General features: G+C 43.1%; 1 protein-coding gene across 1 annotated transcript in view; it reads left to right on the top strand.

Moving 5' to 3' along the window:
- atm (ATM serine/threonine kinase) overlaps positions 1-26,743 on the top strand; it is a 119,029-nt gene that overhangs the window by 17,402 nt on the left and 74,884 nt on the right. The window contains exons 12-35 of the mRNA XM_061919303.1: positions 57-158; positions 1,818-2,049; positions 2,125-2,256; positions 6,158-6,283; positions 6,353-6,442; positions 8,885-9,053; positions 10,222-10,418; positions 10,480-10,559; positions 10,633-10,788; positions 13,763-13,838; positions 13,912-14,042; positions 16,271-16,388; positions 16,463-16,639; positions 18,008-18,183; positions 18,262-18,505; positions 18,577-18,692; positions 21,564-21,690; positions 21,769-21,992; positions 23,670-23,844; positions 23,930-24,088; positions 25,810-25,942; positions 26,006-26,101; positions 26,161-26,332; positions 26,390-26,531. Of these exons, the coding sequence (XP_061775287.1) occupies positions 57-158; positions 1,818-2,049; positions 2,125-2,256; positions 6,158-6,283; positions 6,353-6,442; positions 8,885-9,053; positions 10,222-10,418; positions 10,480-10,559; positions 10,633-10,788; positions 13,763-13,838; positions 13,912-14,042; positions 16,271-16,388; positions 16,463-16,639; positions 18,008-18,183; positions 18,262-18,505; positions 18,577-18,692; positions 21,564-21,690; positions 21,769-21,992; positions 23,670-23,844; positions 23,930-24,088; positions 25,810-25,942; positions 26,006-26,101; positions 26,161-26,332; positions 26,390-26,531 (3,550 nt within the window). The remainder of the gene's footprint in view (positions 1-56; positions 159-1,817; positions 2,050-2,124; positions 2,257-6,157; positions 6,284-6,352; positions 6,443-8,884; positions 9,054-10,221; positions 10,419-10,479; positions 10,560-10,632; positions 10,789-13,762; positions 13,839-13,911; positions 14,043-16,270; positions 16,389-16,462; positions 16,640-18,007; positions 18,184-18,261; positions 18,506-18,576; positions 18,693-21,563; positions 21,691-21,768; positions 21,993-23,669; positions 23,845-23,929; positions 24,089-25,809; positions 25,943-26,005; positions 26,102-26,160; positions 26,333-26,389; positions 26,532-26,743) is intronic.

The following is a 26,743-nucleotide window of genomic DNA, read 5'->3' as shown; positions in this document are numbered from 1 at the left end:
TTTCCCTTCATGCTCGTGCTTCTGTGTGTTTATTTATTGGATATCTTCTCCTGCAGTGACTTTCCTCATAACATGATTGCAAACATCCTGCTCTCCTTGACTTTGAAAGACACCCGGGCTGGACTCAACTTTCTTCTGGGTTCTGAGGATGTAGAGAGGTGAGGTGACATATGCTGGTCCCACATAAAGAAGTCTTTCCCATACCTGTTTTATTTGTGGCTAGGGATGAGGGATGCGGCTGAGAACTCTATCTTGATACAAGTGTCTTGAATCGGTTGATGTCAATAATTATTGATATTTTTATGGCCTGTGGGAAATAAGAAGCAAGAGGAATACATTTTATTTCAAATGTAATCTATGTTCTGCAGGTTTACTGCTACGAAATAACAACTGTGTAACATTCATTTGCCCTGTTATTCTTATTTAACAATGGAAACATTTTTTTTTTTGCAGTAATCATTTAAATACTATTACCAATAATATATCGGTCAATATTAATAATTATAAAACATTTTTATGACCTATGGAAACTAAGGAGCAGGAGAAAAAAAATACATTTTATTTGAAATGTAATTTTCTGTGATTATAATCCCTCAGCTATCAAGGCAGAAACAAGCATGGAAAACACTCAATGTCAACAAAATAGTAAAATCACATTGAACACTAAACAATGAGCTCTGAAAATGAAGGAATATGTTAGAAATGCTTCATAAAGCGTAAGGAAATAGTGCAAAATGTATAAACATCGAGGAACCTGAGAAGAACTATCTTCTGCAGGTTTAGTGGCAGGAAATAACGCCTCTGTAACAATAATTTGCCCTGTTATTCCTATTTAAATATGGAAAAGATTTTTTGTTTTGCTGTTATTGTTTAAATATTATTGATATATCGGTCGATATCAATAATTATTGACATGTTTTGTGGCCCACGGAGAATAAGGAGCAGGAGAAAAAAAAACATTTTATTAGAAATGTACAGTAACTTCCTGTGATTATAATCCCTCAGCTATCAAAGCAGAAAGGAAATGTCAACACAAGCATAGAAAAGACTCAAACAATGTAAAAAAAATAGTAAAATCACATTGAACACTTAACAATAATCTCTTAAAATGAAGGAATATATAAGAAATGCTTCATAAAGTGTAAGAAAATGTAAACAGAGAAACCTGAGAAATATTTTTTCCAAGTTTAATGGCAGGAAGTTACAGCTGTGCTCTAAAGGGTGAGCGTGGCTAAGGTGGTGTGTTGTTAGCGCTCTTGCCTTGCATCATGTACACACCATATTGGTCTGACTACGGTCCCTTTGAAAACATCCCAAAAACATTTCCTCTTTTATCCACAATTTCTTCATTTTGACTTTCTCTTCTGACTCCATGCAAAGACTCAAGCAAACTTGATAGTTGATACTGTCACCTGATTGGCTGTTAGCGTGTCATGTGATCACTTCCTGCCTTGCGAGTGTTTTTGTTTTTGCAACCAACCTTGCTTCCGTACTTCTGCTTTCTCCTGGCCAAAAAAAAGAATGGAATACATTTTGTTATTGATGTCTAATACGTACGTGTCTATTGCGATACATATTGATAGCCTTTTATCGCCCAGCCCCGCTTGTGGCAGTCGTGCCATGAATAAGTTGCTAGTCGCTCATAAACACGTTATAATGGGACGGTCTTTGAATCGTTACATCTGCGTACACACACACCTGGTCTGACTTATGCAAATTAGACGACCCACAATTATATTTCAGTCCTGTGCAAAACGCTGACCAAAGCAGAGATGGTTGGATATTCACATTCTGCTTTTAATTCCTCTTCTTTTAAGTGCCATTTTCCAAGAATGGCCATCAGCCAATGCCAAAGACGACCAGGAGGAGACAGAACGCTTGTACCTGCAGTTCACATTTAACACACAGTCAAAAGTGGGCGGAGCTTACAACGCGTTGAATAGGACGTCAGCAGAAGGACACCTCACCGCCATCTCCTCCCTCTGGAAGAAGTTGGAGCAGTCGCTTTTCTTAGTGATTGACAACACGCTCAACTGCTACGTTCCCGATGTGAGTCGGAGAACAAGCGCTACGTCTGTTTGTGCGGACATCACCGGGAGATTTACTCAGATTGTCGTCCCGCAGAACCCGTCCACGCCCCCGGAGTGTCTGGTGCGCTGTGCCGGTCTGCTGACTGGGGTTCTAGCATGTTCCGTGGCATCAGGCTGTATGACTGAAGAGGAGGCCGCGCGCTCGCAGCTCTTTTCTAAAGCAAAGGTGAGCGTTCAAAACACATATTTTACCAGGACCAAAATGTGTTTCAATACTTTTCAAAATAAAAGCTCCACAAAGAAATTCAGTATTGACTTTATTTTAAGAGAATAAGTTATGATACATGAAACATGTTTATTATTGCCATTAAAGAAGAATGTCATGAAATAAGATGTTGAACATACTAGACAACTTGGCTTTTAGTAGTGAGAAAACAAACAAAGACTCCTAATTAGTCTGCTGACGTATGCAGTAACATATTGTGTCATTTATACACCTATTATTTTTTACACATTACTCATCTACAATACACAAAAGCAGTGAAGATGTCACATTGTGTAAATGGTAAATAAAAAGAGAATATAATGATTTGCAAATCCTTTTCAACTTACATTCAATTGAATAGACTGCAAAGACAATATATTTCATGTTCTCACTGAGAAACTAAATTTTTTGCAAATATTAGCTCATTTGGAATTTCATACCTCCAACATGTTTCAAAAAAGCTGGCACATGTGGCAAAAAGAAAAAAAATTGAGGAATGCTCACCAAAGACTTATTTGGAACATCACACAGGTGACCAGGCTAATTGGGAACAGGTGGGTGCCATGATTGGCTATAAAAGCAGCTTCCATGAAGTGCTCACTCATTCACAAATAAGGACGGGGCGAGGGTCACCACTTTGTCCAAAAATCCCTGAGCAAATTGTTGAAGAAAAACATTCTTCAAGCAGCTATTGCAAGGAATTTAGGGATTTCACCATCTACACTCCGTAATATCAAAAGGTTCAAAGAATCTGGAGAAATCACTGCAGGTAAGCCATGATATTACGCACCTAGGATCCCTCAGGCGCTACTGCATCAGAAAGCCACATCAGTGTGTAAAGGATATCACCGTACGGGCTCAGGAACACTTGAGAAAACCACTGTCAGTAACCACAGTTTGTCGCTACATCTGTTAGTGTAAGTTAAAACTCTACTATGCAAAGCCAAAGCCATTTATAAACAACACCCAGAAACACTTTGGTGGGCCCGAGCTCATGTTGGATGGACTGAAGCAAAGTGGAAAAGTGTTCTGTGGTCTGACGAGTCCACATTTCAAATTGTTTTTGGAAACTGTGCATGTCGCGTCCTCCGCAACAAAGAGGAAAAGAACCATCCGGATTGTTTTAGGGGCAAAGTGGAAAAGGTAGCAACGTTATCTTGGACGCCCCTGCTTATTTCAGCAAGAGAATGCCAAGCCTCGTGTTACAACAGCGTGGCTTCATAGTAAATGAGTGCGGGTACTAGACTGGCCTGCCTGTAGTCCAGACATTGAAAATGTGTGAAGGCTAAAATATGAGGCGGGAGACTGTTGAACAACTTAAGCTGTACATCAAGCAAGAATGGGAAAGAATTCCACTTCAAAAATGTGTCTCCTCAGTTCCCAAACCTGTACTGAGTGTTGTTAAAAGGAAAGGCCATGTAACACACTGGTAAAATGCCTTTTTTGCCATGTGTTGCTGCCATTACGTTCTAAGTTTAATGATTATTTGCAAAAAAAAAAAAAAAAGTTTGTCAGTGTGAACATGAAATATCTTGTCTTTGCAGTCTACTCAATTGAATAAAAGTTGAAAAGGATTTTCAAATCATTGTATTCTCTTTTTTGTACTTCTTCATATCTGCTTACTTCCTGTTTAAGCATGTTCTATCTACACTTCCGGTCAAATGGAGTCATCACTTATTCTTCTGCTGTTTGATTCTTTACATAAGAAAAAAACATAAATCGTGGTATCAATCCAATACCAAGTCGTTCCAGGATCATACATTGGTCATAATTAAAGTCCACATGTGTCCAGGGACGTACTTCATGAGTTTATAGACAATGGCAGAAGCTTTTGTGATATTTGAAATATTGTTTGAGTCATTGTATTATCGACTATACGTGGCTCTTGTAGTTGATATCGTTACCGTCGATATTTGTATGGATCCACCCTTTTCATTACTTTGAGGAGTTCTACCTTGCTGTTAGTGGTTAGCTATTGTATCCTACGGCGTGTAGTGAAGCATGTTTTGATATTCCTGCTCCTGCAGGGATGATAAATGTAGAAACTTACTTTACCTGTCACCTCCATGGTTTGATTGATTGATTGATACTTTTATTAGTAGATTGCACAGTTCAGTACATATTCCGTACAATTGACCACTAAATAGTAACACCCGAATAAGTTTTTCAACTTGTTTAAGTCGGGGTCCACGTTAATCAATTCATGGTACAAATATATACTATCAGCATAATACAGTCATCACACAAGTTAATCATCATAGTATATACATTGAATTATTTACATTATTTACAATCCGGGGGGTGGGATGAGGAGCTTTGGTTGATATCAGTACTTCAGTCATCAACAATTGTATCAACAGAGAAATGGACATTGAAACAGTGTAGGTCTTATTTAGTAGGATATGTACAGCCAGCAGAGAACATAGTGAGTTCACATAGCATAAGAACAAGTATATACATTAGAAGTACATTTGAGTTGTTTATAATCCGGGGAGATGGGATGTGAATGGAGGAGGGTATTAGTAAAGTGTTGAAGTTGCCTGGAGGTGTTGTTTTAGAGCGCTTTTGAAGGAATATAGAGATGCACTTACTTTTATACCTGTTGGGAGTGCATTCCACATTGATGTGGCATAGAAAGAGAATGAGTTAAGACCTTTGTTAGATCGAAATCTGGGTTTAACGTGGTTTGTGGAGCTTCCCCTGGTGTTGTGGTTATGGCGGTCATTTATGTTAAGGAAGTAGTTTGACATGTACTTCGGTATCAGGGAGGTGTAGCGGATTTTATAGACTAGGCTCAGTGCAAGTTGTTTGACTCTGTCCTCCACCCTGAGCCAGCCCACTTTGGAGAAGTGGGTTGGAGTGAGGTGTGATATGGGGTGGAGGTCTAAAAGTAACCGGACTAGCTTATTCTGGGATGTTTGGAGTCTAGATTTGAGGGTTTTGGAGGTGCTGGGGTACCAGGAGGTGCAAGCGTAATGGAAGAAGGGTTGAATGAGAGTTCCCGCTAGAATCCTCAAGGTGCTTTTGTTGACCAGAGAGGAGATTCTGTAGAGGAATCTCGTTCTTTGGTTGACCTTTTTGATCACCTTGGTTGCCATTTTATCACAGGAAAGATTAGCCTCTAGAATGGAACCTAGGTAGGTGATCTCATCCTTCCTGGTGATAACAATGTCACCCACTTTTATAGTGAAGTCACTGACCTTCTTAAGTTTGATATGGGACCCAAATAGGATGGATTCCGTTTTACCTAAGTGTATGGATAGCTTGTTGTCAGCGAGCCAGGTGCAAATATTGAGGAGTTCAGCACTGAGGATTTGTTCCACCTATGACTTGTCCTTGCCGGATACCAGCAGGGCCGAGTCATCCGCAAACAGGAACAATTCACAGTGGCATGCTGATGGTGACAGGTAAAGGAAGATTAGTGATTTAGAAGTAGCAAAAAAACACTGTGTACAGACGTTAGCCGCTTGCTTTGTATGTTTGAAAGCAACGCTTTAGTGTTTATAGCTTCACCCGTATTGTTGGTTTACAATCCAAAAGACGTCAATTCTCCCCACCGTTTCCACTTGTAAGTGCTCAGTGTGTATTCTGACTCTCTCTGCTTATATTACCAGCAATGTCACCACGACGCGCCATCATGTCCATTTAAAAAAAAGGGTATTTTTCAAAGTCAGTATAGTACATCCATTGTCTACCACTTGTCCCTCTCGGGCTCGCGGGGGTGCTGGAGTACCTTTTTAATTCATTAGTAGCGCGGTACTTGATTACGAGCGGCATAGCGCACAACGCCACATTACAGCCATTACTTTCCCCTTCTTCCCACTTCTTCTGCGCCTTCATTCATGACAACATGTGTTTTAAGACGCTGGCCCAGGAGTTGAGTGGCTTTGTTTCCAGCGTGAAAGTGAAGATGAGTGAAGAATCCACCATGAGCACGCTGAGGTCCATCATGCGGCTGTGCACCCTGTCCACCTCAAGAACACACCAGGTGTATATTTCTTTCTGATGTCGGGTTATTGCTTTGGCTTGTGGACATGAAGTGTTTTCTTCTCACCAGGACAAGGTTTGCAGCGTCTCCTCTCGTCTGTTCTTAATGACGCTACCGGCCAGTCTTGTCAGCGAACTGGCCGAGATCTACAAACTTTTGGTAATGTTTTATTCTATATTAAAAACACAATTATATATGCAGGTATGCTGGGTATTACAGTTAGGGGTGCCAGATATATATTTTTATAAACTTATAGAGATACTTCCTGCTTCTCAAGACTAATGTATTTATGTTATTATGAACTGTAGTTTGTGCACACCTACAGTATGTTTGTTGCTGTCTTTTCTTTTTTAGCAGCGGGCGTCTTCTTAGGCCTTCTAAACACTTTGGTAGCGATGTTGCCTTTTCTGCAAATGTTTACAGAACATTTGATGCAAATAGCAGACAGAAAGTCTTCTTCTGAAACGGTGAACAAGTCCTACCCGATCAAATACGAGATGAGGGGCAGTTTATGACAAGAGAAAAGGAGCGCTTGATTTGCTCACAGTGTTGTACAGTATGAGTACTCTCGCCTTTTATGGAAGTGTTTTTTTATTTTATTTTATGGGCACTCAACCTTAAAGGTGTATTGGAGTGTGAACCAGAGTTCCCTCCTTTCTCCATCCTTCACACACCTTCCCATACAATTTCTGTTCTCGTCTCTTTTAGAAACCTCACAAATTTTTTGGAAATGCCCCTTTGAGAGTCACTTTCTTTTGTCCATGTTTTTTTTAACTTCCTGTGTTCATTTTCTCCTTTCTCTACTGAATTTCTTACAATGAATGATTGCATGTTCTACTGACTACTTCATTGCAGCTGTCACATAATCCTGTTGGGTGTTTGTTTACGAGGTGCAATGGTTTGTTAGATTCGATTAGATGGATTGGTGTCCTAATTAGGGTTGTCCCGATCCGATATTTGGCAAAAAAAAGCGTATTGGCAAGGCATGGGAAAATGCCGATCCAGATTCAGTTTTAAAAAAAACTCTGGTCCGTGTTTTCCAACGCACCGATTTAAATAATACATTCCACTCTTCTACTGCTCCCTAAACTCCGTTCCGCATTTTCCAACACACCTTCAAAACATCCACAGGTCTGCGTTCTAACTGTTCAGACGGCCGTGTGAATTAAAAGTTACGGTAAAAATGTCAGCTGCGTGGGATTATTTTACCCTACAAAACGAAAAAAATGAAGAGGTGGAGTGCAAAACATGCCACAATAAAGTCAAGCGTGGTAGTAAAGTTGTAAGACATTTTAATGACTCTTGCGAGTGAGAGGCTTTTTAGCACTCAAAGATGAACACAGGAGCAGGCTGACACCTGAGCATCTTGAAGTGCTCGTCTTTGTTAGAAAGAATCTCCCCATTATGCTTGGACTGGGGCAAACAATTGAAGGGAGTGTGTAGATATATTTTTTAAAGTTTACACTTGTTCAAGAGCAAGTATTGGTGCTGAGTTATAGACATTTTATCCCACTCAGGTTGTTTGTGTGTTTTGCTTTTTTTAATAATGTTTACAGCATTATTTGCACTTTATACTGTTCACTTTTTTACTGTTTAATGATGCAATTTCTGTTTGTCATGTATAATTTTTGATATTTTGTGTTTATCCTTGAATACCAACCATTGTGTATTATTCAAACTCACCTAATTCAGCTGGCTAGTTGTTATCAAGAGTACTAAAATCCTTTTCAGCATAAATCTGAAAACTAAGTAGGCTAAATAACTTTAAACTTTAATACATGCTCGGATAGGCCAGTATCGGCCAGTATTGGTATCGGATCGGAAGTGCAAAAACAATATCGGTATTGGATCGGAAGTACAAAAACCTGGATCGGGACATCCCTAGTCCTAATTTAATGCGTGATATGATTCCTTCCTCTTTTGTGCTCCCCCTCACAGTTCTTCCCGCTCCTACTGTGTTCTCTATTGCATATAAGTGTCTTCCTGGTGTACTCATGTCCCAGTGTACTTGCCACCCTTTCAAAAGTTTTCCTTTAATGAATGATTTTGCTTTGGTCTGACTGCTCTGCTTTGCCAGCTGATCTGCCAATTAATTGTCCTTCATTCCCATAGGAACCATGCGCTGGTATTTACCTTCTCAACCCTGAACACTGTTTTCTATATGTCATTAACTATATCTCAAATTTTGAACAGAGATTAAAGCTGACCTTGAGTCAGAGCAGACCACCACCTTTTTTAGCGGTGACTCCTCTAGCCACTGTAGTGCTGCTGTGATTGCCAACAGCTCGACTGTAAACACTGACAAATGGTTTGTTGTTATTTATTTAACTGCTATCCAGAGCATTGGTACTGCAAAGTACTTCTACCTGTACTTCCTCTGATTGGATCTTTCCATCCATTGGAGTAAACAAACTGTATTTTGTCTTCAACCATCACATCCACACAGCCCTTGGCTCTTGAATCTCTCTTTTGAATGTTACCGGATTTCACAATTCCTTACACAGGCCCGATAATTCTCTAGCCAGGTTTAATCGATCGCCCTGATTACAGCGTGTAGAAATGAGATTAGATCACATGTTGAAAGTGTCTTTGTTTCTTCAGCTAGGCAGTGCTACTCGCAAAGTGTCTGTTGTGGATGAGGAAGAATCCACCGACGACGAGTGGGAAATGAGCAGAACGCAGCATGGCGAGGACATCCCTCTGTTTGAAGAGGACGAGGAGTCCCACCTGGGGGCCCAGAGACCCAACAATGAAGCCTCGTGTGCACCAGGTGAGATGTAACACACTTTGGCACATTTAGTAGCAAGTATCACTGATGAAAGAACTCTGTGAATGTTCCGAGCTTCTGTTTGAATGGCATATTGAGCAAAATGGCTGGATGAGATCGGACATAACTGAAGTCTTTGTGGCTGTAGCTACACTTCATGTCAGAGTCCTTCTCTACTGGTTCCATTCAGATTATTACGTAACACATACAATCAATGATATGCTCTTTAATGTCATCGCACAAGTACAACAAAGACAAACATCGTACGGGTAGACAGAACAGGGTGGATGGGTTGAAAAAAGTCGATCTCAGACTGGGCTCATATGGGCCGAGAGGGCACAGACGGGCGCTGAGAAAAAACACCCTTTTGCCAATAAGCACTTATACACATGTTGACACGGAAACCACAGGACTTGCAATAGGAGGGGAGGAAGCAGCCATTAGGGGAGCTGCGCCGTTCTTTTGTCATAGCATGTGTGGTGAAGCGGTGGCAAAGGCGTGGAGTTGGGGTGGGGGTATGTGTGCATACAGTATGTGGCCATGGTCCACAGTGTGTGTTAAGTCTGCAGGCCTGGAGTCGCTCTGCAAGCGGTGCTTAAGGAACAAAGTTTATATTCCCAGTTGTTCACAGGGAAGGAGTTTGTTCCATCCTAACTGCACCTTGCCACATCGCAGCCAGGAAAAATCAAGATTAGAATGATTTTGTGTTTGAGCGAGCGAAAACAAATTTAAACATTTCACTCTAATTGTCTACTTCTGGTCCTCAAATTTAAAAGTCTGAGTGTCGACAGCTCTTCCCGCATCCTCCAATCATTCATGGCAGCTTTGGGGTACATTGACCGGCTGCCAGCATCTGCCAATTTGTCCATACATCAGGGCACACAGCAGATGTCTTGTTATCTTGATTCCGAACGCAGTACTCCTCTTCTCCCATGAGTCCGTCATGTGTCCAGCAACAACCGTTCTGACTAGACACACCAGTTCCCCTAAACCCGAGGTTTTGTCAATTTTGTTGAGAGGACTGTTGATCAATTCCAGTGTTTAGATTTTGGAAAGCATTGCAAAAAGAGGCAAGCAGGGCAGACTTGGAGAAGGGAGGAGTGCGCCCGCCTTTGTCTAGAGCCAAGAGAGAAAGTGAATGAGTGAACTAATCCTTACATGCAAACCCTAGCAGGTGCAAAGAGCCTGTTAGCTGACCAACATTTGGCCCAACAAGATCTTGCTCTCCTGGGAATCCTGGAGTTTCTGTGCGAGTGCGGCTCCATGCAGCCCATCAGCAGCCAACTCTTCAAACCCCAGGAGGTCCGTCGCAGGCTCCTGCTGCTGGTGGAGCAGATCGACCCCGGCAAGGCCTTACATCTAAACATGGTGGGTAGAATCAGCTGGAGGTCCTCCCGACACGCTTCTGACCAAAAGGTTCTCCTTTCAGTACCTTGTTGTGTTGGAGAGGCTTCCTGCTGACGACTGCCTCACCCCGGAGGAGTTTGACGCTCTGCTGCGTCCTCTGGCGTAGGAAACCCTTCTTCACAGCATCAACAGGAAGTGTCCTTGATGTCAGCTAAACGCTGTGGTGTCTTCACAGGGACCTGTGCTCTCTGTATCGCCAGGACCAGGAGGTCTGTGTTTCTCTGCTTCTGGCTTTACTGCCCTCCATCAGAAGCCTGGGCAGAACTCAACACGTGCAAGTGGAGATGAAACATGTGCAAGGCTCCCTTCTCCAAGTGCTTGCAGGGTTCTGGTCTGTGGCCTTTACTTACTACTGTACATCATCTACATTCACTGCAGAAAGGACGTGACGTTGTTTGATAGCAGGCCAACATTGGACAGTTTGAAACATTTTAAATGTAGTTAGTACAGATGGACTGATGTTTTTTAGGGCTGATACCGATACCAATTATTAGTAGTCAATGGTTCCGATATTTGGAGGTGACATTCATTTGCACTATAATTTATTTAAACATAAATATTTTATTTCAGTAAACAGCTAAGAAGGATTTAAGTTTTTTTTTAACATTTTTTTTTAGGAAAAGTGGGACCAGTAGTGACATAATGTTTGATGTTGTGTTTAATGTATCATCAAAAAACATCAAACACCTTATTTACGTGTGTCTGAGAAGAGCATCAACGTTTTATTTCCAAACATAGAACTTCCCCTGGGAAAATTTGTAAAAATTTGACATTTCTCTACATCACAATAACTCATCTACTCCATTTGATAACACTTTATGGATTTAATACTTTGTATGGTTTCCTCCTCAAATATTGTCAACATTTAAATAAAAACAATTCTGGGCTCCTTCACATAGATTATACTGTACATGTTTCAAGATGCCTGACATAATTTCTTCCTGGATGTAACAGACAGTATGACAATGTGTGAGTTGCTGCCTTCCCTTCTTTACTTATATAATAATCGCACTGTCGTCAAGTTATTACACAAAGTTTGCATTTTTGACAAAGATATCTTTTCTGTCGTCTTCATGTCCATCCGTCTCTGTCGCGTTATTTCAATTTAATGACGGAACAAGAAACTCGTGGCGCTCCTTTAATGAGCCCACGCTCCGAATGTTGTGTGACTCGATGGCAGCAGTCGCGAAAATAAACAAAACAGTGGGAATATGCCAGGAAAGAACAACAAAAACTGGATTTCCCGGGAAAATTGGTCAAAATATGACATTTTATTACACTTTATGGATTTAATCAATCAATCAATCAATGTTTACTTATACAGCCCTAAATCACTTTAATACATTGTAAGGTTTCGTCCTGAAATATTGTGAGCATTTAAATAAAAACAATTCTGGGCTCCTTCACGCAGATTATAGGTGAGACATTTTTCAAGATGGTTGACATTTCTTCATGGATATTACAGAAAGTATAAGAATGTGTGAGCTGCTGCCTGCTTTTCTTTACTTATATAATAATCGCATATTTGTCAAGATATATATTCCTGGGACAATTGGTCAAAATATGAAACTTTAGAACACTTTATGGATTTAATACAGGGCAGCACGGTGGCCCAGGGGTTAGTGCATGTGCCACACAATATAAAAGTCCTGAGTAGTTCAGGGTTCAATCCCAGGCTCGGGATCTTTCTGTGTGGAGTTTGCATGTTCTCCCCGTGACTGTGTGGGTTTCCTCTGGGCACTCCGGCTTCCTCCCACCTTTAAAGACATTGACCTGGTGATAGGCCCCTCCCACCTCCAAAGACATGCACCTAGGGATAGGCCCTTCCCACCTCCAATGACATGCACCTGGGGATAGGCCCCTCCCACCTCCAAAGACATGCACCTGGGGATAGGTTGATTGGCAACATTAAATGGTCCCTAGTGTGTGAATGTTGTCTGTCTATCTGTGTTGGCCCTGCGATGAGGTGGCGACTTGTCCAGGGTGTACACCGCCTTCCGGCCAAATGCAGCTGAGGTAGGCTCCAGCACCCCCCGGGATCCCAAAAGGGAAAAACTGTAGAAAATGGATGGATGTAATACATTTTAAGGTTTCCTCCTGAAGTATTGTGAACATTTAATTCTCCTATCGCATATTAGTCAAGATATTTACAAAAAGTTTGCATTTTTCTGTCGTCTTCATGTCCATCCATCTCTGTCACGTTATTTGATTGAATGACGGAACATGAAACTCGTGGTGCTCCGAATGTTGTGTCACTCGTTGGCTGCAGTATCGAAAATAAACAAAACTGTAGGAAGATGCCAGGAAAGAAGGACAAAAACTAGATTTCCTGGCAGAATTTGGAAGTTTTGACAAATTTTACAAGGAGAGAAAAGTGGCGTGGCCGCTTGAGTGCCACAATAAAAGCAGCTGAGTAGACCAGAGAATAATTCTAACATAAAAGTCCATCCATCCATTTTCTACCGCTTATTCCCTTTCGGGGTCGCGGGGGGCGCTGGCGCCTATCTCAGCTACAATCGGGCGGAAGGCGGGGTACACCCTGGACAAGTCGCCACCTCATCGCAGGGCCAACACAGATAGACAGACAACATTCACACTCACATTCACACACTAGGGCCAATTTAGTGTTGCCAATCAACCTATCCCCAGGTGCATGTCTTTGGAGGTGGGAGGAAGCCGGAGTACCCGGAGGGAACCCACGCATTCACGGGGAGAACATGCAAACTCCACACAGAAAGATCCCGAGCCTGGATTTGAACCCAGGACTGTAGGAACTTCGTATTGTGAGGCAGACGCACTAACCCCTCTGCCACCGTGAAGCCCTTGACAAGACTAACTAGACAAAAATAACTTTTCTCAGGCAGGGAAAAAGGACGGGTGCTTGAGCAGTGGTTATAAATATTTACTTGACTAATTATTTTTTAAATACTGGTATTGTACTGTATGTGTGCATATTGTTTGTGCTGATGTAGTTCTATTGTACTTGTGAAAAGAAAAAAGACGGATTAATGCCAAATATCAGCACAAATACTGGGTCGATCTTTAGTAGTCATGTATATATCCTGCTGAGTAATTTTATTCATGATTTGGAGAAAGTGAAGAGGAAAACACATCCAGCAACATTACTACTGGTGACGCTAGTATGTAAAGTGTAGCATGAGATGGCAGCTAAGCACATGATAGCACACAAGCTTGGCGTGCATGGTGATTCTGCTGATAGGGTATAGGGTGTATGCCCGTATCGGAAGTGAAAAGGTTGTATCGGACCCTCGTCGGTCTGACTTGTGTTTGTTCTTGTGTTGTAGTTATCTGAGCCAAACGGGGAAGTGCACCTCAGCCGTGCGCGCCGCTTTAGCGCGATGTCTGGTGGAGTTGTTGGAGGCAAGTCAGGCTCTCAGAAGAGAAGGTTGCCAAGGTTCCTCAGCATGTTGAAGATGTTCCCTGCTCCCTCCAGGCGGACCCATGGTGCAGGTGGGCCATCCTGAACATCAGAGAGGAGGAGCGCCCCGTCTCCCTTCTGCTCCCGTCTCTTCTGGCGGACGCCCACCATCAAGTCCGCATGCTGGTGGCCATGTCGCTGGAGAGGTAGGTTCATGCTGGTGGCCATGTCGCTGGAGAGGTAGGTTCATGCTGGTGGCCATGTCGCTAGAGAGGTAGGTTCATGCTGGTGGCCATGTCGCTGGAGAGGTAGGTTCATGCTGGTGGTCATGTCGCTGGAGAGGTAGGTTCATGCTGGTGGCCATGTCGCTGGAGAGGTAGGTTCATGCTGGTGGCCATGTCGCTGGAGAGGTAGGTTCATGCTGGTGGTCATGTCGCTGGAGAGGTAGGTTCATGCTGGTGGCCATGTCGCTGGAGAGGTAGGTTCATGCTGGTGGTCATGTCGCTGGAGAGGTAGGTTCATGCTGGTGGCCATGTCGCTGGAGAGGTAGGTTCATGCTGGTGGCCATGTCGCTGGAGAGGTAGGTTCATGCTGGTGGCCATGTCACTGGAGAGGTAGGTTCATGCTGGTGGCCATGTCGCTGGAGAGGTAGGTTCATGCTGGTGGCCATGTTGCTGGAGAGGTAGGTTCATGCTGGTGGCCATGTCGCTGGAGAGGTAGGTTCATGCTGGTGGCCATGTTGCTGGAGAGGTAGGTTCATGCTGGTGGCCATGTTGCTGGAGAGGTAGGTTCATGCTGGTGGCCATGTCGCTGGAGAGGTAGGTTCATGCTGGTGGCCATGTCGCTGGAGAGGTAGGTTCATGCTGGTGGCCATGTTGCTGGAGAGGTAGGTTCATGCTGGTGGTCATGTCACTGGAGAGGTAGGTTCATGCTGGTGGTCATGTCGCTGGAGAGGTAGGTTCATGCTGGTGGCCATGTCGCTGGAGAGGTAGGTTCATGCTGGTGGTCATGTCGCTGGAGAGGTAGGTTCATGCTGGTGGCCATGTCGCTGGAGAGGTAGGTTCATGCTGGTGGCCATGTCGCTGGAGAGGTAGGTTCATGCTGGTGGCCATGTCGCTGGAGAGGTAGGTTCATGCTGGTGGTCATGTCGCTGGAGAGGTAGGTTCATGCTGGTGGCCATGTCGCTGGAGAGGTAGGTTCATGCTGGTGGCCATGTCGCTGGAGAGGTAGGTTCATGCTGGTGGCCATGTCGCTGGAGAGGTAGGTTCATGCTGGTGGTCATGTCGCTAGAGAGGTAGGTTCATGCTGGTGGCCATGTCGCTGGAGAGGTAGGTTCATGCTGGTGGTCATGTCGCTGGAGAGGTACAGTCGTGCTCAAAAGTTTACATACACTTGTAAAGAACATCATGTCATGGCTGTCTTGAGTTTCCAATCATTTCTACAACTCTTATTTGTGTTTGGAGCACATACTTGTTGGTCACAAAAAAACATTCATGAAGTTTGCTTCTTTTATGAATTTATTATGTCTCTACTGAAAGTGTGAACTCAAGACAGCCATGACATGATGTTCTTTACAGGTGTATGTACACTTTCGACCACCACTGTAGGTTCAAGCAAAGTCTGGACAATGAAAGTATGATATTTTACATTTTACGGTAGTTTTTTTAACCTTCAGGGCTTCCTTCAAGTTTGAAGGGTCTGTCATAAAATTGTCAAAAGCAAGTCATATAAAATAAAAAAGAAAACAGATTTCTTTTAAATTTTTCATACATTTTTTTTGTAATGCTCTTCAAGCAGACATGGCAGCGAAATATCTTGTAAAATAGTTGTGCTCTTCCTTCTTCATCTTCTACGCACAATACTTCTGTTCAGAAAATGTTGACTTTGCACAAAATAGCCACAGATGTGCCAATACTGAGAGTGACTGAAGTGAAAGCCATGTTTACTGTCATGTCTGCATGAGGGTCAGATTGCGTTCACGTTAGAAATCACATTTTGTTGTGATTGAACGGCCACTAAAAAGATTGAATTTGACAAAAAAAATCTGAATTGGACATCCGAGCCTGCTTTGTCTGCTTTGAAAATGTAAACCTAGAGAAACCTGAGAAGAACTATATTCTCTAGGTTTAGTGGCAGGAAATAATGGCTGTGTAACATTCATTTGCCCTGTTATTCTTATTCAACTATGGAAGGGATTTTTTCTTTCGCAGTAAATGTTTAAATAGTATTAATATATCGGTCAATATCAATAATTATGGCCATTTCTTATGACCTATGGAAAATAAGCAGCAGGAGAAAATTATATTTTATTTACATGAGGGTCAGATTGCATTCACGGTAAAAATCACATTTTGTTGTAATTGAACGGCCACTAAAAAGATGTTTTTTGACAGAAAAAATCTGAATGTGACATCCGAGCCTGCTTTGTTTGCAGGTTGTTCTTGGACCGCAGGAGCGAGCAGGCAGGTCAGAGGAAGATGTTGTCGCTGAAACGCCAACAAGCCGCCTTTGAGAACGTTTACCTGAAAGCCCAGGAAGGCATGAGACCTGCGGTAGGAGCTTTGGTGCCTTGTCTTTCATCAACTGCAGCGCGTTCATTTGTGCGTTCATTCCTGGCTAAATACAGAAGAGCAAGTCCAGCGACGTGGCGCAGGACTCGGACGACATCTTCAACCGGAAGAGCACCCTGCTGAAAAGTCTGTCGGTGGTCTTGTGTTGCAGTCCGGTCTGTGAGAAGCAGAGTCTGTTTGCCGTCTTGCAGTCTTACAAGGAGAACAATATCGAGGAGCACCTCATCAAAAAGGTAAAGTATCACAAATGCACATTTTTATAGACATGGGGTCTGCAAACCTCAACAATTAAATTAACTTATTTGCCCCCCCTTCTAGGAAGCAAGAGTAGTCTGGTGTAGGCAGAAAACTATCTCGATCTCTGACATAGTTCTCCTGTAAGAAGATACATTTTGACATGATGTAAATAAAATAATACATCTATGACATAGTTCTCCTGTAGGAAGATACATTTTGATATGAAGTAATTATAATAACACATCTATGACATAGTTCTCCTGTAAGAAGATACATTTTGACATGAAGTAATTAAAGTAATACATCTTCAGAATCAGCTTTATTGTCATTACGCAGGGTAACGAGATTGAGGCCATTCCATACAGTGCGATGTGTGCATGCAAGAAAACAATGTGTAAATATATAAAGAATATAGAAGTTCAAAGAAAGGTGTGGAAGAGAACAGTGTACCGCTACCACCAAACCCCGCCCTCAACCCCACCCACCTCAACCGACGCACGGAGGGGGGGGTTTTGGTGGTAGCGGGGGTGTATAATGTAGCTCGAAAGAGTTAGGGATGCATGGGATTCTGGGTATTTGTTCTGTTGTGTTTTTGTTGTGTTACGGTGTGGATGTTCTCCCGAAATGTGTTGGTCTATCTTTTTTGGTGTGGGTTCACAGTGTGGCACATATTAGTAAGAGTGTTAAAGTTGTTTAAATGGACACCTTCAGTGTAACCTATATGGCTGTTGAACAAGTATGCCTTGCAGTCACTTACGTGTTTCTACTGAAGCCACATACAACATGTGACTGGGCTGGCAAGCTGTTTGACAAGGTTGTAGAGGGCGCTAAAGGCAGTGCCTTCATATCACGACCATATTATTGTTGTAGGGGTGTAAATCAGCAGACATTCAAGTCATTAGTTGCTCTGAAATTCGAGTAACGCTGTCAGGCGTCACTCATAAATGAGTTGCGGGCCGCACTAACATTACGTTTTCATATTAAGGTGCGGTCCCGTGTGTCTGACTACCAGGCTATACATAACACAAAGCGAAAAATAAACTCTGTAAGCAGTGTTATTTCATTTTAAATTTCAAAAGAGTTTTGTGGCTCCCATTGTTTTATTTTTTGGGGAAACAGGTCAAAATGGCTCTTTGAGTGGTAAAGGTTGCCGACCCCTGATCTGTGACATCCAGTAGTTCTCCAGTCAGAAGATGTATTTTGACATGTTGTAATTAAAATAATACATCTATGACATCCAGTAGTTCTCCAGTCAGAAGATATATCTTGACATGATGTAATTAAAATAATACATCTATGACATCCAGTAGTTCTCCAGTAAGAAGATATATTTGACATGATGTAATGGAGTGTTTGTGTCCCAGATGTTGTGCAGTGTATCAGCAGCACTGGGCTACAAGAAGGTGAAGACCTTGGTCAGGTCTCACCTGTACTACCTGGTGGCAGAGTGGCTCTCACAGAGACAGTCTGACGAGCGCTACACCCTTGAGTCTTTCCCCTTCACACTCCTGGACCATAGCACACTGCAGGAGTTCTACCAGTGAGTGAAGAACCCTCCCGCCTGCCTCCATGGCACTGTTCAAACCCCTGGTTATAATCCTGCCCCGCCCGTGTGTAGCTCCTCCTACCAGGTGCTGGTCCCACACCTGGTCTTCCTGGATGACTTTGAGCAGGTGAAGTCCATCGGCCGGTGTCTGGATCGGGACTGGAGGGAGCTTCTGGCGGACTGCTTCCCCAAGATCATGGTCAACATCCTGCCGCACTTCGCCCTGTCGGGTCAGGGCCCCGAGGTGGCCCCGCAGAAGGAGAAGGCCCACAGAGTCTACGACCTGCTGAAGGACACCAACTGTTTGGGCAAGCAGGTACTTCTCACCTGGGGTCCACAGCTGTCTGGCTAGATGTGAAGGTTCCTCTCCCATGGTCTCTGTCACAGCGCATTGACAGCCTGATCCACAGCAACCTGCCAGACATCGTTGTGGAACTCCTCATGACTCTTTATGAAGGAAGTGGCGCTGAAGAAGACCGAGGGGACTTGACACGCTTCACAGGGTGAGGTGGACATCATGCACGCCAGTTAGCTCTCTTGTTTAGTCTACAGTGGAACCTCCAAATCAAAGACCTGCACAATCTCACAATCTGAACTTTAATATTATTATTTGACCTCTGAAGTATCTGAGGTTTATTAAAACATTTTTTCAGATGTGGTACAGCAGGGTTGTCCACACATTTTGACTAAGGGGCCGCATTGGTCGAAAGGTGTTGTGTGTGTGTGTGTGTGTGTGTGTGTGTGTGTGTGTGTGTGTGTGTGTGTGTGTGTGTGTGTGTGTGTGTGTGTGTGTGTGTGTGTGTGTGCGTGCGTGCGTGCGTGCCTGTGTGTCCATTTATTTTCTACGGCTCGTCCCGTTCGGTGTTGCGGGGGGTGCTGGAGCCTATCTCGGCTGCATTCGGGTGGAAGGCGGGATACACCTTGGACAAGTTGCCACATACAGTATGTATGTGTTTATTAAAGTTAAAGCCCCAAGGATCGTCTCTCACACACACACGGTGTGATGAAATTTTTCCTCTGCATTTGACCCATCCCAATGGTCAACCCTAGGAGGTGAGGAGAGCAATGAGCAGCAGCGTGCGTCACGCTCGTGAATAATTTTGGTGATTTAACTCCCCTAATTCCAAGCTTTGGTGCTGAGTAATGGCTCTCATTTTTATAGTCTTTGGTATGACTCGGCCGGGGTTTCAACTCACGACGGAGACACTAACCCATACGCCAGTGTTTTTCAACCACTGTGCCGCGGCACACTAGTGTGCCTTGAGATACAGTCTGGTGTGCTGTGGGAGATTATGTAATTTCACCTAATTGGGTTGCACACCAGTAATTATAATTCGCAATTCATGTGCCGTTGTTGAGTGTCTGTACAGCGCAGGTAGCTAATTGCTTTGTAGATGTCGGGAGCAGCTCGTGTGAGACGATGATGGTTTGTCGTGATAAAAACACGCAGACGACAGCGATAGGCAGCGTGCAGGTAAAAAGGTATCTAATGCTTAAACCAAAAATAAACAAAATGCATTGAAGCTTAGGTATGGCTATGCATAATAAAATAAAAACTGAACTGGCTACAAAGTAAAGAGAAATACAGAATGCTGGACTACAGCAAAGACTTACTGTTTGTGGAGCAGCAGACGGCGTCCATAAAGTACATCCCGTACATGACATGACAATCATTATGTGCCCACAAAGAAGGATAGATAGAGAAGTGTCCGCACAACTTAGATAGTCTCAATTGAAAAAACAAAGCACGGCCGGGGAATAGCGCTCAAGTAAGACATGAAACCGCTACAGGAAAATACCAACAAAACAGGAAAAAAACACCAAAATAGGAGCGCAAGACAAGGACTAAGGCAGCAAAAAAGTGCAAATAATTCAGGGTGTGATGTGACAGGTGGTGACAGTACACCTACTTTGAGACAAGAGCTATAGTGATGCATGCTTGCTTATGCTTTAAAGCAGTGGTTCTTAACCTGGGTTCGATCGAACCTTAGGGGTTCGGTGAGTCGGCCTCAGGGGTTCGACGGAGCCTCCGCCGCAGAGTTCGAGGCACACCCGACTCATCGTGTAAATAAAAACTTCTCCATCTGGGCGTATTATGGATGCGGCCACAGCAGAAGTCACACTGATTTGCAGGTGTGTCATTTGTGGTGACTTCATGCACTGTGTTGGTTTTGTTCTTTGAACAAGGTGATTTTGTGCACCGGTAACAAAACAACAATTTTGACCTGAATTTGAAAACAATATATATATTTTTCACTAGAGAAGGGTTCGGTGAATGCACATATGAGGGTTCGGTACATCCAAAAAGGTTAAGAACCACTGCTTTAAAGTCATATTCAACAATTGCCAGAACAACTTTTTTTTGTCAATATCGGCTGCTTAGTTTCGTTTTGTAATGATTTCTGCTGGTGGTGTGCCTTGGGATTTTTTCAATGAAAACAATGTGCCTTGGCTCAAAAAAGGTTGAAAAACACTGCACTAGGCCACTGATCTGCTCATTTTTCCAGGTTCATCTGCTGAAAAGCCTCCCTTACATCCCAGAACCCCAGGTTTTTTCATGAAGTTTGCCGATTGTATTGTACCGTATGTCCCGGCAAGAAATCTGCGTTCAAAAGACTCCGGCTTATTAGTGATTCCTAGAGCTCAAAAAAAGTCTGCGGGCTATAGAGCGTTTTCCGTTCAGGCTCCAGTACTCTGGAATGCCCTCCCGGTAACAGTTCGAGATGCTACCTCAGTAGAAGCATTTAAGTCTCATCTTAAAACTCATCTGTATACTCTAGCCTTTAAATAGACCTCCTTTTTAGACCAGTTGATCTGCCGCTTCTTTTCTTTCTCCTATGTCCCCCCCTCCCTTGTGGAGGGGGTCCGGTCCGATGACCATGGATGAAGTACTGACTGTCCAGAGTCGAGACCCAGGATGGACCGCTCGTCGGGACCCAGGATGGACCGCTCGCCTGTATCGGTTGGGGACATCTCTACGCTGCTGATCCGCTTGAGATGGTTTCCTGTGGACGGGACTCTCACTGCTGTCTTGGAGCCACTATGGATTGAACTTTCACAGTATCATGTTAGACCCGCTCGACATCTATTGCTTTCGGTCCCCTAGAGGGGGGGGGTTGCCCATATCTGAGGTCCTCTCCAAGGTTTCTCATAGTCAGCATTGTCACTGGCGTCCCACTGGATGTGAATTCTCCCTGCCCACTGGGTGTGAGTTTTCCTTGCCCTTTTGTGGGTTCTTCCGAGGATGTTGTAGTCGTAATGATTTGTGCAGTCCTTTGAGACATTTGTGATTTGGGGCTATATAAATAAACATTGATTGATTGAAATAACATGCCTGACGTTTCCAAAATAATTTTTTGTGACCATCTCCACAGGGAATTGGACCCCGTCCCAAACCCGCCATATTTCAGCTCGCATGTCATCAAAGCCACTCTGGAGTACCTCAGCAAGTGTCACAGTGCCAACCACAAGTCACTGGTGGCCATTCTGTCAAAAACTCCAGTAAGATCTTCTTTAATTATCTCACGATCATTCGACCTTCTTTATGTCAAGTCTACCTTTTGTCTTGGTCCTCGCCAGATGTCCATTCAGAGGATCCTGCTGGCAGTGTGCGAGAAGGCCGCCGGGACCGCCAACGCTTACGAGCGCCACCGTATCCTCCTGATGTATCACCTCTTTGTGCACCTGCTGCTCAGGGAGGTGAAGGACGGGCTGGGAGGAGCCTGGGCCTTCGTCCTCAGAGACGTCATCTACACGCTCATCCATTTTATCAACAGCCGGCTGGCGCACGCCAACGCACGCAGGTTGGTGGTGGGAGGCGGCCTTCACCTTGGACCAACCGCAGTTGTAAAAAAAAAGTAGTTGGATTGCAAACCTCAAAAGCAGTGAAGTTGTCACGTTGTGTAAATGGTAAAAAAAAAAAAAATACAAAGATTTATAAATCATTTCTAACTTATCTTCAATTGAATAGACTGCAGAGACTATGTATTTTATGTTCACACTCAGAAACTTTTTTATTTTTTGCAAATATTAGCTCATTTGGATTTTGATGCCTGCCAAATATTTAAAAAAAGCTGGCACAGGTGGCAAAAAAGAGTGATCCATTTGAGGAATGCTCATCACAGACTTATTTGGAACATCCAACAGGTGAACAGGCTAATTGGGGACAAGTGGGTGCCATGATTGGCTATAAAAACAGCTTCCATGAAATGCTCACTCATTCACAAACACGGGCGGGGCGAGGGTCACCACTTTGTCAACAAATGCCTGAGCAAATTGTTTTAGAACAACATTTCTCATGCAGCTATTGCAAGCAATTTGGGGATTTCACCATCCACGCTATGTAATATCATCAAAACATCAGAGAATCTGGAGAAATCACTGCAGGTAAGCCATGATATCACAAAAAAACTTGGATCCCTCAGGCGGTACTGCATCAAAAATCAACATCAGTGTGTAAAGGATATCACCACATGGGCTCAGGAACACTTCATCAAACCACTGTCAGTAACTACAGTTGGTCGCTACATCTGTAAGTGCAAGTTAAAATTCTACTATGCAAAGCCAAAGCCATTTATCAACAACACCCAGACACACTTCACTGGGCCCGAGCTCATCTAAGATGGACTGATGCAAAGTGGAGAAGTTTTGTGTGGTCTGACGAGTCCACATTTCAAATTGTTTTTGGAAACTGTGGACTTCATGTCCTCTGGACCAAAGAGGAAAAGTACCATCCGGACATTGTAAAATGCAGCATCTGTGATGGTATGGAGGTGTATTAGTGCCCAAGGCATGGGTAACTTACACATCTGTGAAGGCACCTTTAATGCTGAAAGGTACATACAGCTTTTGGAGCAACATATGTTGTCATCCAAGCAACGTTATCAAGGACGCCCCTGCTTATTTCAGCAAGACAATGCCAAGCCATGTGTTACAACAGCGTGGCTTCATAGTAAAAGAGTGTGGGTACTAGACTGGCCTGCCTGTAGTCCAGACCTGTCTCCCATTGAAAATGTGTGAAGGCTAAAATATGAGGCGGGAGACTGTTGAAGAACTTAAGCTGTACATCAAGCAAGATTGGGAAATACTTCCACTTCAAAAATGTGTCTCCTCAGTTCCCAAACCTTTACTGAGTGTTGTTAAAAGGAAAGGCCATGTAACACACTGGTAGAAATCGCCCTCTCCCAACTTTTGCTGCCATTCATTTCTAAGTTAATGATTATTTGTAAAAAATAACAAAGTTTCTCAGTTGGAACATTAATTATCTTGTCTTGGAAAGTATAAAAAAAGAAAAAACATGAGTGTTCTTGTCTTACATAAAGATGTGAATGAGAGGCCAAATGACCCAAAAAAGTGTAGTTCCCCTCTAAGTTGTTAGTGAGGTTTAACAACGTACACCACCTGCCACGGTCCTCGTTAACACACACACTCACGGGACATTACGTTCAATAATCATTAGCATATTTGATATTTGGTTCCAGATCATTCCAATTGGATGAGGTCTCCAACCGAAGCTTGTCGTTGTGCTGTGACCTCCTGACCTCTGTGTGCCAGGCCGCACTGCAGTTCTGTGACGACGCTCTAGACTGCCACCTGCAGGTCATTGTTGGGACTCTCACAGCACAGGTGACCAGCCAGCCAGCCATCTCACAACAGGTACGTCTTAAGATGGAGTCATCCAACATAACAAATGAGTAAAAGGTGTATCTTCAGTGCTGCATCGTCTCCTGTCTCCCTCAAGGTGCTCAGTCTGCTGCAGCTTCTTGTCGTCCACAATCGAGACAAACTGAAAGCCGCCATCTGCAAGTTGGAGCCTTTCCCTGACCTCCCTGAATTCCAAGAGCTGCGCTCTGTTCAGAACTTTCTCAAATACAACGGGGGCACCTTCACCTTGAGACAGGTAAAGAGCAACCACATAAGCTTATTGCCTTTATCTGCACGCAGCTTGAATAGAATAGAATAGAAAGTACTTTATTGATCCCTGGAAGAAATTCACCACCACAATTCTCTCACAATAGACAATAAACACTTAGGTATTTTTTACATGAGAATAAAATAAATACAGTCTTTTATACAGCATTATTCACATGTGAATAATATAAAGAGTCTTTTATACAGCATTATTCACATGTGAATAATATAAATAGTCTTTTATACAGCATTATTCACATGTGAATAATATAAATACAGTCTATTGTACAGCATTATTCAAATGTGAATAATATAAATACAGTCTATTGTACAGCATTATTCACATGTGAATAATATACTGTAAATGCAGACTATTATAGATCATTATTTACAAAAGAATAATATAAATACAGTATTATACCGCGTTATTCACACATGAGTAATATAAATACAGTCTATTATACAGCATTATTCACATGTGAATAACATAAATACAGTCTATTATACAGCATTATTCACATGTGAATAACATTAATACAGTCCATTATACAGCATTATTCACTTTTGAATAATATAAATACAATCTATTATGCAGCATTATTCACTTGTGAATAACATAAATACAATCTATTATACAGCATTATTCACAAAGGAATAATATAAATACAATCTATTATATAGCATTGTTCACAAAGGAATAATATAAATACAGTATTATACCGCATTATTCACATATGAGTAATATAAATACAGTCTATTAATGTGTAATTAATCTCAATAAGTAGATGAACCATCTGTGGCTGTGAAGTGAACACTAGTAAGGTTTGTAAATACTGTATAGAGTAGGCTAACCCATGTGGTTCCTGTGGATGTGAACACAATTACTGTAGTGACTAAATAACACAGTGACTGAAACATACATAGTGATTCATTTGGATGAAGGGTGTATGTATTTATCTAAACTCTGTTGATAAATCTTCAATTCTTTAAACACTCTAAAACATGTTTAAATGTTTTTTTTGGGGCTATTTTTTGCATGTTCAAATGCTGAAAAACCAGGAACTCATCGCAATCAATGCAAGTGATCAAAATAAGAAGATAAAAAAAATCACAAATTCGTTCCTCCTGGCTGGGGACCTGTCTTTCTCAATAAATTCAAATCACATGCCTGTATTTTTATATTTAGCAAACTGATCATGCGGGCCGGATTAAACCTGTTCACGTGCCGTAGGTTTGCCACCCCTGACTGAGACGTAGTTTGGCTGAGTTTGCTCTCAGTGCTGCTGGAGTAAACGCCAAGTGTAGAGGCGCAAAGTTGGTTTTGATGTGAATGTGTGCCCTAATAATAGTAATAATAATACAAATAATAATATATTTTATTTGTAAAAGCACTTTACATTGAACAAACAACCTCAAAGTGCTACAGTGCATTTAAAAAACAACAACGTAAGAACCACAAATAGCTGCCCCAACAAGTAAAATAAATAGTAAGAAAAACAGCCTAATAACTAGAACTAGCATATATATATCTTAAAAAAGGCTTTTTTAAAAAAAAATAAGTTTTTTTTTATGCCTTTTTTAAAATCATCCACAGTCTGTGGTGCCCTCAGGTGGTCAGGGAGAGCGTTCCACAGACTGGATCGGTACTATATTTTGCACACGTCATTAAACAGCACCACTCTGAAATGGTTGTTTTACGCTAACGTACAGGAGATATCCCACTTCCTGTCGGTGACATCGCCGGACTCCTTACCACTGACCAGACTGGAAGGACTGAGGCAACTGACCCAAAAACTGCACGAGAACAAGGAGCAGATCCGAGAGCTCCTGAAGGAATGTCACGGTAGGACAGCAGCCGCCGCTCCTCTTCTTCATTCATCCAACATGGTCGCCCTCCACTTCTTAGCCGAGCCCACCGGCAGCATGCTGCTCCAGCTGGTCCTCAAGCTGCTGCAGCTCTGCAAGCTGGCAGCCAACCACCCCGCAGGAAGTGACGTCCTAGGTAGGCCTTTCCTTCCGGGGTGTCGGGCTCCACACCTTCAACTCTGGCTCATCCTCCAGAGGCGGCGGGAAGTTGTCTGGGAGAATTGGGCCCTGTGGATTTCTCCACCATCGCGTTGCTCCACGGCAGAGACCCCCTCTACGAGAAAGTCACGTCCGTCCTCCCGTCCAGCGACTCGCAGCGTGTCTACATCGTCCTGAACTGCATGAACGAGGCCCTGGTTCACCAGCGGTAAGGACGTCTTCAGCGCCAGGAGAGCTGCTGACCGACACTTGTTCTGTGGTGCAGCATGGAGGTGAGGCAGGCTGCAGCTCAGTCGGTCAAGAACATCCTGGCCACTGAGTCCGGACTCAGCTTCTGGGAGGACTACAAACACAGCAGAGACCCCATGCTGGCCTACCTCAACCCCTTTCGCAAAGCCAAGAAGCAGGTACCGTGTGTCCTGTTGCCAACTGAGAGCACGAGACATTGGAACAACGTTAAGATGGTGTTGAATTAGGTCCTGACGTTCAACGTAACATTGAAACAAAGTAAAGAAGGTGTTGAGTTAGCGCCTTATGTTAAACGTAACATTGAAACAAAGTTAAGAAGGTTTTGAGTTAGCTCCTGACGTTCAACGTAACATTGAAACAAAGTAAAGAA

The sequence above is a fragment of the Nerophis ophidion genome, linkage group LG13, assembly GCF_033978795.1.
Source record: "Nerophis ophidion isolate RoL-2023_Sa linkage group LG13, RoL_Noph_v1.0, whole genome shotgun sequence".
Taxonomy (NCBI): Eukaryota; Metazoa; Chordata; class Actinopteri; order Syngnathiformes; family Syngnathidae; genus Nerophis; species Nerophis ophidion.
This window is presented reverse-complemented; position numbering and strand designations above follow the sequence as displayed.